The sequence below is a fragment of the Eretmochelys imbricata genome, chromosome 3, assembly GCF_965152235.1.
Source record: "Eretmochelys imbricata isolate rEreImb1 chromosome 3, rEreImb1.hap1, whole genome shotgun sequence".
Lineage (NCBI taxonomy): Eukaryota > Metazoa > Chordata > Testudines > Cheloniidae > Eretmochelys > Eretmochelys imbricata.
In genome coordinates this window covers 183,326,516-183,345,464 of record NC_135574.1, presented here as the reverse complement: position 1 = coordinate 183,345,464, position 18,949 = coordinate 183,326,516, and the positions used below count along the sequence as shown (strand labels likewise).

Sequence of the window (18,949 nt, the reverse complement as noted above, 5' to 3'; positions counted from 1 at the left end):
GGGGATGTTTTTTTACCAAAAAGGGAAGATTATCTTTTAACTAACTTGTTCCTAAGTTACAGTGAAATTGGTTAAAACAGTGCAGTTCCATGGACAGAGAAACATCAAATAAATCAGACACTCACAATAAAAGAAATTGGGTGAAGGGGTTATATTTGTTTTTACTATTTATATTGTTATGGTTGGAGTCACCAAGTGGTGCTTTTACACACAGTTTTACAAGATCTTAGCCCTGGTCTACACTAGGAGTTGAGGTCGAATTTAGCAGCGTTAAATCGATTTAACCCTGCACCCGTCCACACGATGAAGCCCTTTTTTCCGACTTAAAGGGCTCTTAAAATCAATTTCCTTACTCCACCCCCAACAAGGGGATTAGCGCTTAAATCGGCCTTGCCGGGTCGAATTTGGGGTACTGTGGACGCAATTAGACGGTATTGGCCTCTGGGAGCTATCCCAGAGTGCTCTATTGTGACCGCTCTGGACAGCACTCACAACTCAGATGCACTGGCCAGGTAGACAGGAAAAGGCCCGCAAACTTTTGAATTTCAATTTCCTGTTTGCATGGTCACCTGCAGCTTGCCACGCTGGCCAGAGCTCATCAGCAGAGGTGACCATGCAGAGCTCATCAGCAGAGGTGACCATGATGGAGTCCCAGAATCGCAAAAGAGCTCCAGCATGGACCGAATGGGAGGTACGGGATCTGATCACTGTATGGGGAGAGGAATCCATGCTATCAGAACTCCGTTCCAGTTTTCGAAATGCCAAAACGTTTGTCAAAATCTCCCAGGGCATGAAGGACAGAGGCCACAACAGGGATCTGAAGCAATGCTGCGTGAAACTTAAGGAGCTGAGGCAAGCCTACCAGAAAACTGGAGAGGCAAACGGCCGCTCCGGGTCAGAGCCCCAAACATGCCGCTTCTATGATGAGCTGCATGCCATTTTAGGGAGTTCAGCCACCACTATCCCAGCCATGTTGTTTGACTCCTTCAATGGAGATGGAGGCAACACAGAAGCAGGTTTTGGGGACGAGGAAGATAGCTCACAGCAAGCAAGCAGAGAAACCGGTTTTCCCGACAGCCAGGAACTGTTTCTCACCCTGGACCTGGAGCCAGTACCCCCCGAACCCACCCAAGGCTGCCTCCTGGACCCGCCAGGTGGAGAAGGGACCTCTGGTGAGTGTACCTTTTAAAATACTATACATGGTTTAAAAGCAAGCATATTTAATGATTAATTTGCCCTGGCATTTTCGGCTCTCCTGGAGGTACTCCCAAAGCCTTTGCAAAAGGTTTCTGGGGAGGGCAGCCTTATTCCGTCCACCATGGTAGGACACTTTACCACACCAGGCCAGTAGCACGTACTCGGGAATCATTGTGGAATAAAGCATTGCAGTGTATGTTTGCTGGCGTTCAAACAACATCCGTTCTTTATCTCTCTGTGTTATCCTCAGGAGAGTGATATCATTCATGGTCAGCTGGTTGAAATAGGGTGCTTTTCTTAAGGGGACATTCAGAGGTGCCCGTTCCTGCTGGGCTGTTTGCCTATGGCTGAACAGAAATGTTCCCCACTGTTAGCCATGGGGAGGATTGAGGGGCTAGCCACGTGGTGGGGGGAGGCAAAATGCGACCTTGGAACGAAAGCACATGTGCTGTGTATGTAATGTTAACAGCAAGGTTTACTGTGAAAGAGTCTAGCCATTGTTCTAGAAAATGTGTCTTTTTAAATACCACTGTCTCTTTATTTTTTCTCCACCAGCTGCATGTGTTTCAAGGATCACAGGATCTTCTCCTTCCCAGAGGCTAGTGAAGATTAGAAGGCGAAAAAAACACACTCGTGATGAAATGTTCTCTGAGCTCATGCTGTTCTCCCACACTGACAGAGCACAGATGAATGCGTGGAGGCAGACAATGCCAGAGTGCAGGAAAGCACAAAATGACCGGGCAGAGAGGTGGCGGCTGAAGAGAGTAAGTGGCAGGCTGAAGAAAGGGCTGAAGCTGAAAGGTGGCGGCAGCGTGATGAGAGGAGGCAGGATTCAATGCTGAGGCCGCTGGAGGATCAAACCAATATGCTCCAGCGTATGATTGAGCTGCAGGAAAGGCAGCAGGAGCACAGACCGCCACTACAGCCCCTGTGTAACCAACCGCCCTCCTCCCCAAGTTCCATAGCCTCCTCACCCAGACGCTCAAGAACGCGGTGGGGGGCCTCCGGCCACTCCACCCCAGAGGATTGCCCAAGCAACAGAAGGCTGGCATTCAATAAGTTTTAAAGTTTTAAACTTTTAAAGTGCTGTTCGGCCTTGTCCTTCCCTCCTCCACCACCCCTCCTGGTGCTTCTCTCCTCCACCACCCCTCCTGGTCTACCTTGGTAGTTATCCCCCTATTTGTGTGATGAATGAATAAAGAATTCATGAATGTGAAGCAACAATGACTTTATTGCCTCTGCAAGTGGTGATCGAAGGGAGGAGGGGAGGGTGGTTAGCTTACAGGGAAGTAGAGTGAACCAAGGGGCGGGGGTTTCATCAAGGAGAAACAAACAGAACTTTCACACCGTAGCCTGTCCAGTCATGAAACTGGTTTTTAAAGCTTCTCTGATGCGCTCCGCGCCCTCCTGTGCTCTTCTAACCGCCCTGGTGTCTGGCTCTGCGAAACCAGCAGCCAGGTGATTTGCCTCAATCTCCCACCCCGCCATAAACGTCTCCCTCTTACTCTCACAGATGTTGTGGAGCGCACAGCAAGCAGTAATAACAGTGGGAATATTGGTTTTGCTGAGGTCTAACCGAGTCAGTAAACTGCGCCAGCGCGCTTTTAAACATCCAAATGCACATTCTACCACCATTCTACACTTGCTCAGCCTGTAGTTGAACAGCTCCTGACTACTGTCCAGGCTGCCTGTGTATGGCTTCATGAGCCATGGCATTAAGGGGTAGGCTGGGTCCCCAAGGATAACTATAGGCATTTCAACATCCCCAACGGTTATTTTCTGGTCTGGGAATAAAGTCCCTTCCTGCAGCTTTTGAAACAGACCAGAGTTCCTGAAGATGCGAGCGTCATGTACCTTTCCCAGCCATCCCATGTTGATGTTGGTGAAACGTCCCTTGTGATCCACCAATGCTTGCAGCCCTATTGAAAAGTACCCCTGGCGGTTTATCTACTCACCTGCTTGGTGCTCCAGTGCCAAGATAGGGATATGGGTTCCGTCTATGGCCCCACCACAGTTAGGGAATTCCATTGCAGCAAAGCCATCCACTATGACCTGCACATTTCCCAGGGTCACTACCCTTGATATCAGCAGATCTTTGATTGCGTTGACTTCTTGCATCACAGCAGCCCCCACAGTAGATTTGCCCACTCCAAATTGATTCCCGACTGACCGGTAGCTGTCTGGCGTTGCAAGCTTCCACAGGGCTATTGCCACTCGCTTCTCAACTGTGAGGGCTGCTCTCATCTTGGTATTCTTGCGCCTCAGGGCAGGGGAAAGCAAGTCACAAAGTTCCATGAAAGTGCCCTTACGCATGGGAAAGTTTCACAACCACTGGGAATCGTCCCAGACCCGCAATACTATGCGGTCCCACCAGTCTGTGCTTGTTTCCCGAGCCCAGAATCAGCGTTCCACTGCATGAACCTGCCCCATTAGCACCATGATGCCCACATTGCCAGGGCTCGTGCTTTGAGAGAAGTCTGTGTCCATGTCCTCATCACTCACGTCACTGCGCTGACGTTGCCTACTTGCCCGGTATCGCTTTGCCAGGTTCTGGTGCTGCATATACTGCTGGATAATGCGCGTGGTGTTTAATGTGCTCCTAATTGCCAAAGTGATCTGAGCAGGCTCCATGCTTGCCGTGGTATGGCGTCTGCACAGAAAAAAGGCGCGGAACGATTGGCTGCTGTTGTCCTGATGGAGGGAGGGGTGACTGACGACATGGCTTATAGGGTTGGCTTACAGGGAATTAAAATCAACAAAGGGGATGGCTTTGCGAGAAACTGAATGGCCCCCTCAAGGATAGAACTCAAAACTGGGTTTAGCAGGCCATTGATTTCACAGAGGGAGGGAGGGAGGAGAAAATGAATACAAAACAAATCTGGTCTATTTCTTGTTTTGAGCCACTTCATCTATCTTTATACATCTTGCTGGCAGCAGACTGTGCAGTACGACTGCTAGCCATCATCATCTCCTAGTTGCTCGGCAGAAGATGGTGCAGTATGACGACTAGCCATCATCTTCTGCTAGCTGGAGGTTAAAAGACAGTGCACTGCCGGTAGGACTCAATCGCCACGAGACGAAACAAGGGAAATGACCTGGCTGAGACACTCCCATGTTTGCCCAGGCGCCCAGTTAAAAGAGCACCCAGGACTACGTCGATGATGGCTACCAGTCATACTGTACTGTCTGCTGCCAAAAGGCAATAAACTGCTGCCATGTAGCAATGCAGTACCACGTCTGCCAGCACCCAGGAGACATACGGTGACAGTTAGCTGAGTGGGCTCCATGCTTGCCATGGTATGGCGTCTGCACAGGTAACTCAAGAAAAAAGGCGCAAAACGATTGTCTGCCCTTGCTTTCATGGAGGGAGGGAGGGAACGGGGGCCTGATGATATGTACCCAGAACCACCCGCAACAATGTTTTAGCCCCATCAGGCACTGGGATTTCTACCCAGAATTCAAATGGGTGGCGGAGACTGCAGGAACTGTGGGATAGCCACCCACAGTGCAACGCTCCAGAAATCGACAGTTGCCTCGGTACTGTGGACACACTCCGCCGACTACATGCACTTAGAGCATTTGTGTGGGGTTACACACAATCAACTGTATAAAAATGCTTTCTACAAAACCGACTTCTATAAATTCGACCTAATTTCGTAGTGTAGACATACCCTTTATCTTAGGTAGGGTGTTAGCAGTGTACAGCCTAGAAGAAAGGCTATATTACTGTCAGTTTTCAAAGGGAGTTTCTTTTACAGAATGGGGAAGCTGTGGGAAGTAGCAAATGAATTTGCTGTCTACCTTAATATCTCTAACTTGAGTCAATTTTTGGAGCAGAGTTGCTCCCTGGGAGCTAGGCATTAGAGTTTTGGTGGAGATTTCGGAAAGATATTGCCTGCATGCTGTTTGAGGTCACCTCTGTTCAAGGACTAGATATAGTTTAAGATAAATAAGTTGCACTAAGAATTTACTCACACTGCTTCACTGATTTTTCCTCTAATGGGAAGCTAATCTGCAGGGCCCTAACATCTAATACCACTCAGAAGAAGGGCAACATATATAGATAAATTAAATGTTATGTTTATTTTCTGTACACTTTTTAACTGTGCAGCAACTGAATTCTTATTACATTTATTTGTATAAATATAAAAATAGCAAAAGCTGGACTACATGAAAAAAGTTATTAATTAAAAAATAATTGGTAAAAATATTGTAGCCCTCTAATATTAAGCACTTTAAAATTTCATTGAAAGTTCAGTCTGCATTAGCTGGGCATATTAAAAAAAGAGGAAACAAGCCCTGTTTTGAAGTGATAACTTGTACAAAATCTCAGATATGTCCAATAAAATAGATTTAAAAAATTATTAAATATTAGAGCAAGTTGGAAAATGGTAATATGTTTGTAATTTTTTTTCAAAAAAATCATTTCCTTTTTTTTCATTAAAATATAAATTTTCTAATTTTAATCACCCACAAAATATTTCAGTTTTTTCTTTGTGTTCTCTGTCTTTGTTTTATCTTTTTCGCCATGAACCTCCTTTTCCTTTCTTTTTCCCTGCCTTTTACCTTTTTTCCATTTTGCCCCAAAAAAAGAATGAAAAAAGAATGGAGAGGGGGAAAAGGAAAGAAGGAGGGAAGGGAACTAAAATATCAAAAAGTGTAAAACTGTCATTTTTGGTTTTGAAAACCAGATTTTTTTGTTTTGTTTTAGTTTTCCTTGAAATCAAAAACTCAGTTGATCTTTTTTTCCATGAAAATTTTTCAGTTTTGTAAAAAGGCCATTTTTCATTAAAAGAAAAATTTTGAATGACAAATTTTAACCAGTTATATAAAATGCATTACATGAACTGTGTTTCCAACCAGATGTCTCTGTTAGCTGGTTTCTTACATAGACCTCTAATCTTGCAGTCCTTTCATTCAGCAGTCCTACTGAAGTCAGCTATTGCGTCCCTGGTCAGACCAATCCTCAGCCAATAATATCCACATTTTTTAGCCCTGCTAGCCTCTTGGTCACCCACCCCAGAAGGAAATCTGCAGCCGCTTTCCACTTCCATAAGCGCCCCACATTAAGAAAGAGTATCAGAGTTTTCTTAACTCCAGCTAAACTCAGTTTAATGACATGGCAAGACCTGAGGCCCTACTGCCTGTGTTTTAACATCTCTGTAAGTGCACATCCTTGTAGTACATGTGCTGTTATGTTCCAGACACAGAAGCTGAAAGAGCCAATATTTCATTTTGTCCAAGAATAAGGAATATAGAAAGCTGATAAGAAAAATCACTCTAGAATTTTCAGAAGGTCAGAATGCAAGAGACAAAGTAAGATGTAAACAAATCGCATGGAATCTACATTCAGAATTTCATGTGAAATGTTCCCTACTTTAACCTGAGAGGGATGATAACTGATTTTTTGGGTCTCAAATAAGCTGTCAGAAGGAAAGGATAATCTGTACATAGTTTTTCCTAAAAAATGATCCTACAGATCAGTTTACACAACTCCTGTGAGAATAACTGTAGACAAATAACTTGGGACAGTTAAGCATCTGACAGACATACTGTGAGAATATGGAAAATATTTTCACTGACTATAAGAAAGAGAGCTCTCACAATGTTAGCCAGAGCAATTCAGTTAATTATTTTCCCTCTTCTATCTCTAAGCATATTCCATCCTTCATCCTACCTTCTCCCTTTTCCTTCTTTTCTCACATTCATTATCAGAACTAAGGCTACTTCCAGTGAGCCAACTAACCATGCCAGCGTTGAGGGTATGTCCACAATACGGCTGGGAGGGTGTTTCCCAGCTTGGGTAGACAGACACCTGCTAAATCTGCTCGAGCTACCACTCTAAAAATAGCAGTGTTGATGGGGGTAGCACGAGTGGCAGTTCAGGCTTGCCATCTGAGTAAAAATTCACCTAGATTCCCCAGGGTACTTATTCAGGTGACTAGCCCAAGCTGCTGCCCAAGCTACCCCCAGCTATGTGGCTATTTTTAGCATGCTAGCTTAAGCAGAGCTACCAAGTATCTATCTACCCAAGCTGAGATGTATGCTCCTAGCTGCAGAGTAGACATTCCCTATGTGGATTCACAATCAAGGGTCAGACACTTGGATATCAGTGATACACCCAGTATAAATACCTATAAATGTATAAATTAGGTGTGCAGTTTGACAACTCTCTATAGTTGAATAGGTTTACATCACTTACCATGTTCATAGAATCATAGAAGATTACGGTGGAAGAGACCTCAGGAGGTCATCTAGTCCAACCCCCTGCTCAAAGCAGGACCAACCCCAACTAAATCATCCCAGCCAGGGCTTTGTCAACCCAGGCCTTAAAAACCTCTAAAGATGGAGATTCCACCACCTCCCTAGGTAACCCATTCCAGTGCTTCACCACCCTCCTAGTGAAGTAGTGTTTCCTAATATCCAACCTAGACCTCCCCCACTGCAACTTGAGACCATTGCTCCTTGTTCTGTCATCTGGCACCACTGAGAACAGCCTAGCTCCATCCTCTTTGGAACCCCCCTTCAGGTAACTGAAGGCTGCTATCAAATCCCCCCTCACTTTCCTCTTCCGTAGACTAAACAATACCAATTCCCTCAGCCTCTCCTCATAAGTCATGTGCCCCAGCCCACTGATCATTTTCATTGCCCTCCCCTGGACTCTCTCCAATTTGTCCACATCCTTTCTGTAGTGGGGGCCCAAAACTGGACGCAATACTCCAGGTGTGGCCTCACCAATGCCGAATAGAGGGGAACGATCATGTCCCTCTATCTGCTGGCAGTGCTCCTACTAATGCAGCCCAATATGCCGTTAACTTTCTTGGCAACAAGGGCACACTGCTGACTCATATCCAGTTTCTCATCCACTGTAATCCCCAGGTCCTTTTCTACAGAACTGCTGCTTAGCCAGTCAGTCTGCAGCCTGTAGTGGTGCTTGGGATTCTTCCATCCTAAGTGCAGGACTCTGCACTTGTCCTTGTTGAACCTCATCAGATTTCTTTTGACCAATCCTCCTATTTGTCTAGGTCACCCCATCCCTACCCTCCAGTGTATCTAACTGTCCCCCAGCTTAGTGTCATCCATGAACTTGCTGAGGGTAGAATCTATCCCATCATCCAGATCATTAATAAAGATGTTGAACAAAACCAACCCCAGGACCAGCCCTTGGGGCACTCCGCTTGATTCCGGCTGCCAACTAGACATCGAGCCATTGATCACTATCCGTTGAGTCTGACAATCTAGCCAGCTTTCTATCCACCTTATAGTCCATTCATCCAATCCATACTTTTTAAACTTGCTGGCAAGAATACTGTGGGAGACCGTATCAAATGCTTTGCTAAAGTCAAGATATATCACGTCCACCACTTTCCCTATATCCACAGAGCCAGTTATCTCATCGTAGAAGGCAATCAGGTTGATCAGGCATGACTTGCCCGTGGTGAATCCATGTTGACTATTCCTGATCACCTTCCTCTCCTCCAGGTGCTTCAAAATGGTTTCCTTGAGGACCTGTTCCATGATTTTTCCGGGGATGGAGGTGAGGCTGACCGGTCTGTAGTTCTTTGGGTTCTCCTTCTTCCCTTTTTTAAAGATGGGCACTATAGTTGCCTTTTTCCAATTGTCCGGGACCTCCCCCGATTGCCATGAGTTTTCAAAGATAATGGCCAATGGCTGTGCAATCACATCAGCCAATTCCCTCAGCACCCTCGGCTGTTGGCTGTTGTAGACTCAGCTTGGCACTATAGTTATGGCAGATTCCATACCTATGTCACTGTGCATGTGCATCAGGCTGATAGAGAGATATAGTTGAGTGAAACTTGAATTACAAGATCTGAATCTACAGGAATCTTGCCTGAGTTCTGTTTTTGTAATGAAAATGGAACTCAGTTCCAAATTTTTCTATAGGCTTAGGCATGATTGAGAGAATCCATACACAGTTTTAAGTGAATTTGGGAAGACTTACTGTTTCATCCCTAAGACATGGAATTCACTGTGAAATGGGAGTGATTTTTGATTGAGTTTCAATTTGAGCTGAAACTCAAAGTAAAATCTTAGGGAAAGTAAAGCCATTTGAATTGAAACAATAGAAGAGGCTCATATGAACTCCTGCTACCTATGTAGGGTATTTATAATGGTCCCCAATACTGTCATATATGAGAACTTCACAGTCTTTGGCTTTATCTTCGAAACACCCCTATGAAATATGGAAGTACTACTACACCCGTTTATTGAACCCAGGTGTCACGAGTCTAGTGTCCTAACCACTAGACAATCCTTCCTTTCTTACCAAGCCACACCCAGAAAGTTTCACAGAGCATGTCTGTTTGTTTAATATTTACATAATAGATTTTAAGATGAAGAAGGCCTATGCCATTTTGGGATGTATATGTAGGGGCATTGCCAGCAGATCGAGGGATGTGATCATTCCCCTCTATTCGACATTGGTGAGGCCTCATCTGGAGTACTGTGTCCAGTTTTGGGCCCCACACTACAAGAAGGATGTGGAAAAATTGGAAAGAGTCCAGCGGAGGGCAACAAAAATGATTAGGGGACTGGAACACATGACTTATGAGGAGAGGCTGAGGGAATTGGGATTGTCTAGTCTGCGGAAGAGAAGAATGAGGTGGGATTTGATAGCTGCTTTCAACTACCTGAAAGGGGGTTCCAAAGAGGATGGATCTAGACTGTTCTCAGTGGTAGCTGATGACAGAAGAAGGAGTAATGGTCTCAAGTTGCAGTGGGGGAGGTTTAGGTTGGATATTAGGAAAAACTTTTTCACTAGGAGGGTGATAAAGCACTGGAATGGGTTATCTAGGGAGGTGGTGGAATCTCCTTCCTTAGAATTTTTTAAGGTCAGGCTTGACAAATCCCTGGCTGGGATGATTTAGTTGGGGTTGGTCCTGCTTTGAGCAGGGGGTTGGACTAGATGACCTCCTGAGGTCCCTTCCAACCTGAAATTCTATGATTCTATGTACCAGCGCAGGTTTCCAGGTGCCCTTCTATGTATAAAAAAATGTACTCATACTAATACAAAAAAAATAAAAATAAAACCCGCAGCTGGCCCCAAGCCCTTAAGGGAACACAAACCCATTCCAGTCATAATTAAACAGCCCTTGGCACATAAAACACCAGTCCTTCATCTTAACACACCCTTAGCACACCCTGCACCTTAACAGATGAGGGCTATTTTGGACCATGCTGTATGAATTAAATTACAAAGTTGAGGAACCCTGATGTAGAAGATCCAGCCAGTAACTCCTTTTCCTCCTAGCTAAGGGCAGCCCAGCTTCAGAGTTGCGACAGAATCAAACAGGAAAGATGGCTTCTAAAATAGGCCAGTCACAAGCCATTTAAGGCTTTATAAGTCAAAATCAGCACCTTAAAGTCCACCCAGAAAGCACGAGACAGCCCGTTGTGCAGAGCAGTTATCCAGACATAATACATGCAGATATATTGCTATGTGTTATTTTTCCTAATTATTGATAGTATTGTAAAACAGGCCTCTCCCAGGTATATGAAGAGTACAAAAACAAATACAACAGTCACATAATAAACTGATAACAAGTAGAACTTCTTCCTCACCCCCACAGGGGCTGCAATTTCCACCCTCTTACACTCTTCTCAACCAATACCCTTCTTGAAAACCTGAGAGAATAGAGGTTGTAGCATGCTCTGTAGGTTAACAGACTCAGTCTGTCAGATCAAGCGGGAAAAGCAAGTTTCAGAGTGAAAAGTCCAGTACTGAAAATGCCCTTGCTGTCAGCCCCATCCTGTATCTATTCTGTTCAGGTTTTTAAACAATTCTCATCATCATAGTATCTGAGCACCTTCCATTAGTGCATTAACATAAGTAGCATCTGGCACTAATGGTTCGTTCTTTCTCACACATCTCCTCCCCAGGAGGAATATTTTGTGTGATTGGTTTTTTGTAGGGTTTGGAAGTTTTTCATTATAGTTAGGTACTTGTAAACATTTATGTTAGTGATGGCAGGTCAAAGAAGCATGCCATGGAGAAGAAGATTTGAGGTTTGAGGTGGTTCTTAGTTCCTGTGGGAGTTCATTCCACAGTCTTGGACCAGCCTTCAAGAAGGCTCTGTCTCCTGTACAGATGAGCTTTCCCCTTGTGGTGGGTGTGTCCATTTTGCCTGAGGAACAGAGCTGTCAATTACTGTCCTCATCCAAAAGCTTTAGATAACCTTTTAGATCTCATGGGCCCAGGCCATCAGTCACTTTGAAGGTAAGGACCAAGACCTTGAACTTAACTGAATATTCTATGGGAAGCCAGTGTAAAGAGTGGAGGACAACTCTGTGCTTTTAGTAGCCTGTGTTGCTGAGGATATTCACAGCAACATTTGGTATAGTTTGTTTCCTAAATGCTGATGGCTTCATGCCCAGGTATATCACATTGCTGTAGTTCAGTAGAGATGTGATGAAAGTGTGTATAATGGAAACCAGGTCACCGCCCACCAGGATCGGAGAGTGTCCTAGCCAAATGCAGATGCCAGAAAGCATTATTCATGGATACTAGTATGTGAGAGCTTAGCATCAGAGAGTAATCCATCCAGGAGAACTCCAAAACTACTTTCTGAATTGTCTGTGTTTGTCTGCATCTAAATCCAAGGAGAACTACACAGTGACTGCAAACTTCTTCAAGTGCTTTCCTTTGCTAATCAGCATAATCATCATCTGGCATGGGTCCAGATGCAACTAGATTGCTGGTTTAAACCAGGAGGCTGTTAGCTTGAGGGTCTCAGCTGCTCTCAACTGCCATGAAGACAGGCATAGAGTAGGCAGCGCCTAAATCAGTTATGGCTTTATAGGTCACAAACAACACTGAATTGCAGATGGAAACAAATTGGAGCCAGCACAGAACATACAACATAGGTATAATGATGCTCCCTGTGAGAAACACCATCTAGCAAGCACGCCAGCACAGTCTGCACTAGCTGAAGTTTTCAAATAGGCTTCAGATGTTGCACCATGAAGAGTCCAGCGCTGCATTCCACTCTCTGGTGACAAGGGCATGGATAACTGTGCCCATGTCCACATTTGAAAGGAAAGCTCATAAACATCTTGCAAAGCACAGACAAGGCAAAAAAGGTGTTCTTGGTCACAACTGCAGCATATTCCCAGAACCAACTGGGAATCTAACAAGCTCCTGAAGTGTGAACCTGGAAAACACTTAACTTGAGTTTTGTTGCCTTTTTTAATAGGATTCACAACACAACAATGAAGGAAGCAATAATGTCCAATCATTTAATGTAAATTATAGTTAACAGACGATTAAAAATTTAGGGCCAGCTGTTTAGCTGGTGTAAGTAGGCATTTCACTAATGAAGTAAATGGTGCTATGGCAACCAGCTAAGGAGCTGGCCTTATAATACTACATTTGGTTAGTAGCTATGGACAAGTTACTTCATCACAATGCCATTTGAACATCTAATATTCTTATTCCTGTCTTTTCCCTTCCTTTTTCAAATGCAAACTCTAGCTCTTCCCTTTCTTTCTCTGCAGTGAGCAGATGCTACTCTGCTTCTTGTCATAATTTTTTCAGTTCAGAGATCATGGGGAGCAGTGAGTAACTCCATAATATTTCTGAATCTCTGATCTTACTTTCCAAATCCTGTAACTTCTTTAAAGTACACACACTCTCTCCATCTCACCAAACCCAGGAACTTATTTAAGCATCAAGCAGGATTTTAATGAGTCCCACAAGATAGTCAAAGAAACAGCTGTTCAAGTTAGAGTCTATAAATAATTATATATGATCTTTGCTAACAGTTTTTAAGGGCCACCTCCAGAGTCTACCTCTTCTCCCTCACATCCACTGGAAAGAGGAATGTGCATGATGCACGCATCTTTTGGAACACTGGACTGTATAGCCAGGCAATGTTTACTTGCTGCCTTGAATGACCCCTGTAGTGCTTGCTTCTTGAGTGTTAATTGTACTAAGCAAATATTCCAGCCTATAGCCACTGTGTTTGAATGTTAGAACTGACCAACATGTGTATGACACAAATAAAGACTCATTTTATTTCAAAGACTCAAGTTATTAGAGAGGACAAAACAAAAAATTTTGATCAAAAGGGACATGGCAATGAGGAACAGTCTCTCAGTTAGGGCTCTCACAGATGTAACTCCAGCTTTCATTGTGAAACCAGTCCCTAGGCATGGAATGCACAGGGTACTGTGAGGGACCAGGAACATGCACGGAATACAGTGGGGGAGTTTGGTGAAGGTATGAAATGGCATTCTGTATTGGCTGCAGGGGGAGTCATGCATGGATGTGCTCAAACGGCAGCATAATGAGGAACTTGAGCATCTCTGTCTGGCCTTCCAGCAGCTTTATCATCTGTACCTATCCATCTATCATCCACTCCTGCTTCTGTCTCCTTTCCAGGCTATCTAGCCTGAGTCTTTCATTAATTGTCTCCCTCCATGCGCTTGTTTCACTATGTGCTGTATCTGTTGACTGCAGCACTTCACGGAACATATCCTCCTTACGCCTCCTGGTTCTCTGCCTTATGTGATGGAGGCACTCCGCTGGTGTGGAGAAATGCGTCCTCAAGGGCACATCTGCAGAAGCCAAAAAAACAATGAAAGAGATAGTATTCTGAGTGTACTCACAGCTGTGAATCACAAAAGTTACACGCACCTCTTTCTCACCATCGCTTGGCTCCCACACAGTTCAATGTAAGTCACAAATATGGTGAGTTCACCCAGGAGAGTGGGGGCGGGGCAAGGAGAAATTGGCAAGAAGGAACAATTGGTGGTTTGCGAAGGGATTTACTTCAAGTGGCTAGGGACACTATTCTGAATATTGGTACCCTTTTCCACAGGTTAGGATTATCAAACCCGATATCTCCATCCTAAGGGTAACCCAGGATGCAATGGTGCATCTCTTACATGCAAGTGGCTTTAGACCAGCTCCATATGCTGCTCGCCTGAGTGCTGCTCTGGTCCCTGCAGAAATAATTGCTGGTGGCGTGGCAGACTTTCCTACAGCAGGGGAAGAAACAAGACAGTTCTCTCAAGGAATCTTTGGCAGAGAATTTCAGAATACCTACAGGAAAGTTTCCTAGAGATCACTATGGAGGATTCCAGGGACATTCCCTTGTACATTAACAAACTTTTCCTCCATGCCCTCACTGCGTAGCTGCATAACCTCATTGGTTAATTTCTGCTCCTTATCCCTCCTCTATCATATAACAAAGTACATGAGAACTCAATCTCCTCTCACCGTGTGGTATCAAAGCAAAATGAGCACTTACTAGAGCTCCCCCGTCTGCATTATGTGTGCCAAAGCCAGAGTGCTGGGACTAATTACACACTTCCGGAGTCAAAAAGAGGTCCTAACTCACCACACCACAGGATGACCCTGTTGTGTGCTCCACATCGTCCTCCAGCTTCACTTCCTCATCCATTACTTCATCCCCAGGGTTGAGTCTGCTGGCCACTGCCTCCCGTCCCTCCAAAGTATCCATGGGATGCTTGGCAATGGAGGTAGGGTCTAAACTGATTGTCATTGATTCTCAGCTTTTTGTTTTGTATGCTATACAGTTGTCAGGAGCAAGATTGGAGGGAGGAGCTACAGTTGTGATTTCTGAAGAGAACTGAGGTGTGTATATTCTCTCATTTTGTTTTGCTTCAATAGTGATCAAAAGTGCTAATTTGTTTACATTCCTGCTTATTAATATACCATTAATTAAATGCATCAGGCATTTAAAATAGAAATATCTATTGTACATCTGAAAGATAAATCACAAGAGTGTGTGTTGTGTGGGGAAGTCCCTTAACAGATGTTGATAGGTTGTAAGTCATTTTGAGTTGCAGTTTCCAGTACAGTCTCTGACCTTTAAGGAAGTGAGATCCAGTCTATCATATGGCAGCTATGCAAACTGAAGTGCAATTATTAAAATAAGTGTATGTTAAGATTCAGTGAACCAGATCTCATATGATGTAAATTAGTGTAGCTCCAATAAAATCTATTAAGCAACCTTGATTTACATTAGCTGAGGATCTGGCCCACAGCCTTTAAACAAGTGTTTGGTTGGGTTGGGTGTTTTGGGGTGAACTGCTTAATGTATATCTTGACAGAGGAAAACTAAGTCTCTTCTGGATCATCTGATAGTGAATTGTCATGTTTAGAGTGAGTAGTACTAGTGCTGGGAGTGGTATCATTGTGCTCCTCCTAGGTGGCAACCTCTTGTGCAGGCTGCTGTTCTTAGTGCTGGCAATCCGACTGTTGTATTGTCTTTAAATGTGATTTCTGTTCATACATTGCAGTTGGATTTGGTGCTGCTATTATCACCCTTTTATTTGCCCATCTAACTAATATGTAGTCAGAATTCTCTTAGCAAAATTACAAGCTTTAATTTATTGAAATAAAAATAACACTGCTTGTCTCTTCTAGTGCCACTACTACCACTCCCCTCCACTACACTCTTACAACTGGTTCTTGAAGTTAGTCCTTTTCTCTGAACTACTGTGCCTCCTGCTGGTGAGTGGACTGCATTAGCGCTATGTCATTTTACCACCATTCCAAAGTATGGTAATTCTAGACATGAGATAAGTGAGACTGGACTGCTAATTATACAACTTTCAGTAGCTGGCATGTTGTCTGCTGAAACAGAGAAGGATTTGACCATTTTGCAAAAATAAGAAAGTGGAAGGTTCTTTCCTGTCTATCTTTTCTCAGTGAGCAGTCCTTTCAGGGTACGTCTTTTATTACAGCTGCCTTGATTAGGGCATATTAATGGCTTCTCTGACCTTTGCTTCATGATTTATACAACAGAGCACTGTTTAGTATCTTGTCACCAGGATCTCTTTTTAGACAAATCTAATCTCTCTGTGAGTGTCCTGGCCCAGTATAATGAGTACAACATACTAAAAAGACATATGGAAAAAGTACCTCACAGGGATGCTGGATGTCTAACTAATTGTTTGCAAAGCTCTTTGGAAGAAAGGTGTTAAGTGCAAGTTATAATATTTTTAGAAGTAAGTACTATAAGGGGCCTACCATCAATCAAACATTTGACCTGCTCCATGACCTCATCATGCCCCGCCCTATGTCAAGTTGGCCCTGCTCCTTGGCCACTGAGGCCCTGCTTACCTGACACCGTAAGACCCACCCACCTCCTGGAGTATTACTTCCAGTTGTCAAGATGGACACATGATCAGAAGCAAGGGGTGGCATTTGACCCCTCTAAAAACTCCTCCCATTACTCTCTACCAATCGGGGTGAGTTTCATCCCTGTAGGACCACCTCAAGAGCAGATTTGACCAATTGGGAGAAGTTTCAGGGTGGTGTGTACCCTCTGGAAGTGGTTTGTGTGACCCCTCTAAGAATTCCTCCCACCACCCTCTACCAATCCTGGTGGGTTTCACCCCTGTAGGACTTCTCCGAGAGCAGATTTGACCAAAAATGGGCATGTGCTGGGGTGGAGTGACCTGCCCATTAGAGGGCTGTGTGACCCCTCTGAGAGCTCACCCCACCGCCCTCTACCAATAAGAACCTGTTTCAGCCCCTTTAGGCCATCCCAGAAGGGAAATGTACCAATCACAATAGGGTAGTATGTGGTCTAGGGCCAGAACCCCCTGGACTCTGGAGCTTGATGGTTGGCTGGCTGGCACCACCATCCTTCACAAGTCCCAGCGCAGTGTGAAAAAGGCCATATCGTTTCAAGAATGCATGTTTCAGAAATCCTGAACATGCTGAGAGGAAACATGGACTCCTTCACCACCCCATCCAAGAACTTCAGAATTTGTTTGAGCTCTGAGGGCCTGTGACCACTTGTGGAGAAAGCGCTACATCAGCAACAGTTCTGAGGAGGAGGGAGCGGCCAAGGGGGGCCCTATGGCTCAGCCATTGATGGATATGCTGGAACCCAATCCCGAAACCCAAGAGCTCATGAGGCAGACTGATGAACTTGACAGACTCTCATTGTCTCTCCCAATGGAGGAAGGCAACTGCAGCTCCTGGGAGTCACTGGTGGACAAGATGAATGGAGAAAACGTTGCACAGATAAATGAACTATAAGAAGTGATGGTCGAGGATGGGGCATAATGGGGTTAGAACTGAACCAGGGTTGCATAAATCTAAAAAAACAGGCAGCGAGGGCTGTTTCTTTTCTGAAAATCTCTCAACAGCTCAACTATGCCTTTCTAGAGACCTTTGAGAACATAGACATCAGTAGTCCTGTGGGAGTAAATCTGTCCTGCATCAGCTGTTTTTGCTCATGTCTGGGATGCAGATCTTGAGAGGAAAATCCGGAAAAGAAAAAAATGGAAGAATGAACCAGCTTGGATTCCCTAATGGTAGGGGCCATGTCGTCCATTTTCACAGGCAGCTGTAAAAGGATATGTTAAACCAGGCAATTAATAAAACTTGTTTAAATTTGTCAGTGTGAACATGTCCCCTCCATACTCATGTTAGTAAAAGACTTTACAAATAACAGTCATGTCTACACAGACGGCTCTGTTAAAGAAAATATATAACACCCCTTGCAGAAGTTGGGAGCTTCTAAGGGGTGAACCCCCTTTTTCAAGTGGCCAAAAAGCATAGTAAAACTTTGACTAGAAGACAGGTAACAGCTTGGCTTTCAGACCAGGATGCTTACGCTTTACAGAAACCGTCTCAAATACATTTTAAAAGAAACAAGACTGTTGTTTCAGATGTGGTTGTGCAATGGCAGGCAGATCTGGTGGCTATGCGCTGGTTCTTCAAACACAACAGCAGTCTTAAGTATATCCTAACAGCAATAGACATTCTATCCAAATATGCCTGGGTCTGAAGCCTAAAAGGCAAGGTGGACGGTGAAATATCCAAGGCCTTTAAAGTTATTTTCATCGAAGGTCTCATGCCTCAAAAATTACAAACTGATTGGGGAAAAGAAATTTTAAACAAGCCCTTAAGCAGATTGTTAAAGCAACAAGGCATTCACCATTTTGTTACTAATTATGAAGTCAAAGCAGGGGTTGTGGAATGATTTAACAGAACTTTAAAATCTACGATGTGGAGATATTTTACAGCCCACAACACCTTTCGCTACATCAATGTGTTACCTGAGTTTATAAAGAGTTACAACCTGAGCTTTCACAGAATTATATGTTCCAGACCCGTTGATGTTAACCTCTCAAATTCTCTGAAGGTATGGAAAATGGTTTAAGGAGATGGTTTTAAAATAAAACCAGTTCTTGCCCCTTTTAGAAAAGGTGACCACATGAAACTATCTAAAACAAAAGGAGCTTTTGAAAAAGGTTATGAACAAATGTTTACCGATGAGATATTCAGAGTGTATGAAGCTTAACCAGGGACCAGAGACCTGTATACTGATTAAAAGATTACAAGGGTGAGACAGTTACCGGATCTTTTCATCCTGAAGAATTACAAAAAAATAAACCCAAAACAGAACAGGATTTATGGGATTGAAAAAGTTCTAGCAGAGAAAGGAAAAGGAAGAGAAAAGCAGCTACTGGTGAAATGGTTTAACAGCAGAATGGAAGCGTCTCAACTCTGTGACATGTAAACGTGAACGACAATGATTCATCCTACAAAGAGAGAAAAAAAAGAGTGACGGTGGCTTTTATATTACTTTGTCCAGCAATGCCAGCTCTGGGGCTTTTCCCCAAAACACCAGCTCGAACTTTGCAATACAGCTAATTAAGCCCTTGGACCTCCCGGGTGCCTGGGAGGTGGGGTTAGTGGAAATACAATACTTGCACAGCTGGAAGCATATCAACGAAGACACCC

General features: G+C 44.1%; 1 protein-coding gene across 1 annotated transcript; it reads left to right on the top strand.

The window, feature by feature from the left end:
* The first annotated feature begins 373 nt into the window (after positions 1 to 373).
* LOC144262288 (uncharacterized) lies at positions 374 to 2,365 on the top strand. The gene is made up of 2 exons (XM_077812014.1): positions 374 to 1,172; positions 1,753 to 2,365. Exons 1-2 carry the CDS (start codon positions 500 to 502, stop codon positions 2,037 to 2,039), a joined length of 960 nt encoding a protein of 319 aa, XP_077668140.1. The 5' UTR covers positions 374 to 499; the 3' UTR covers positions 2,040 to 2,365.
* Positions 2,366 to 18,949: the final 16,584 nt, after the last annotated feature.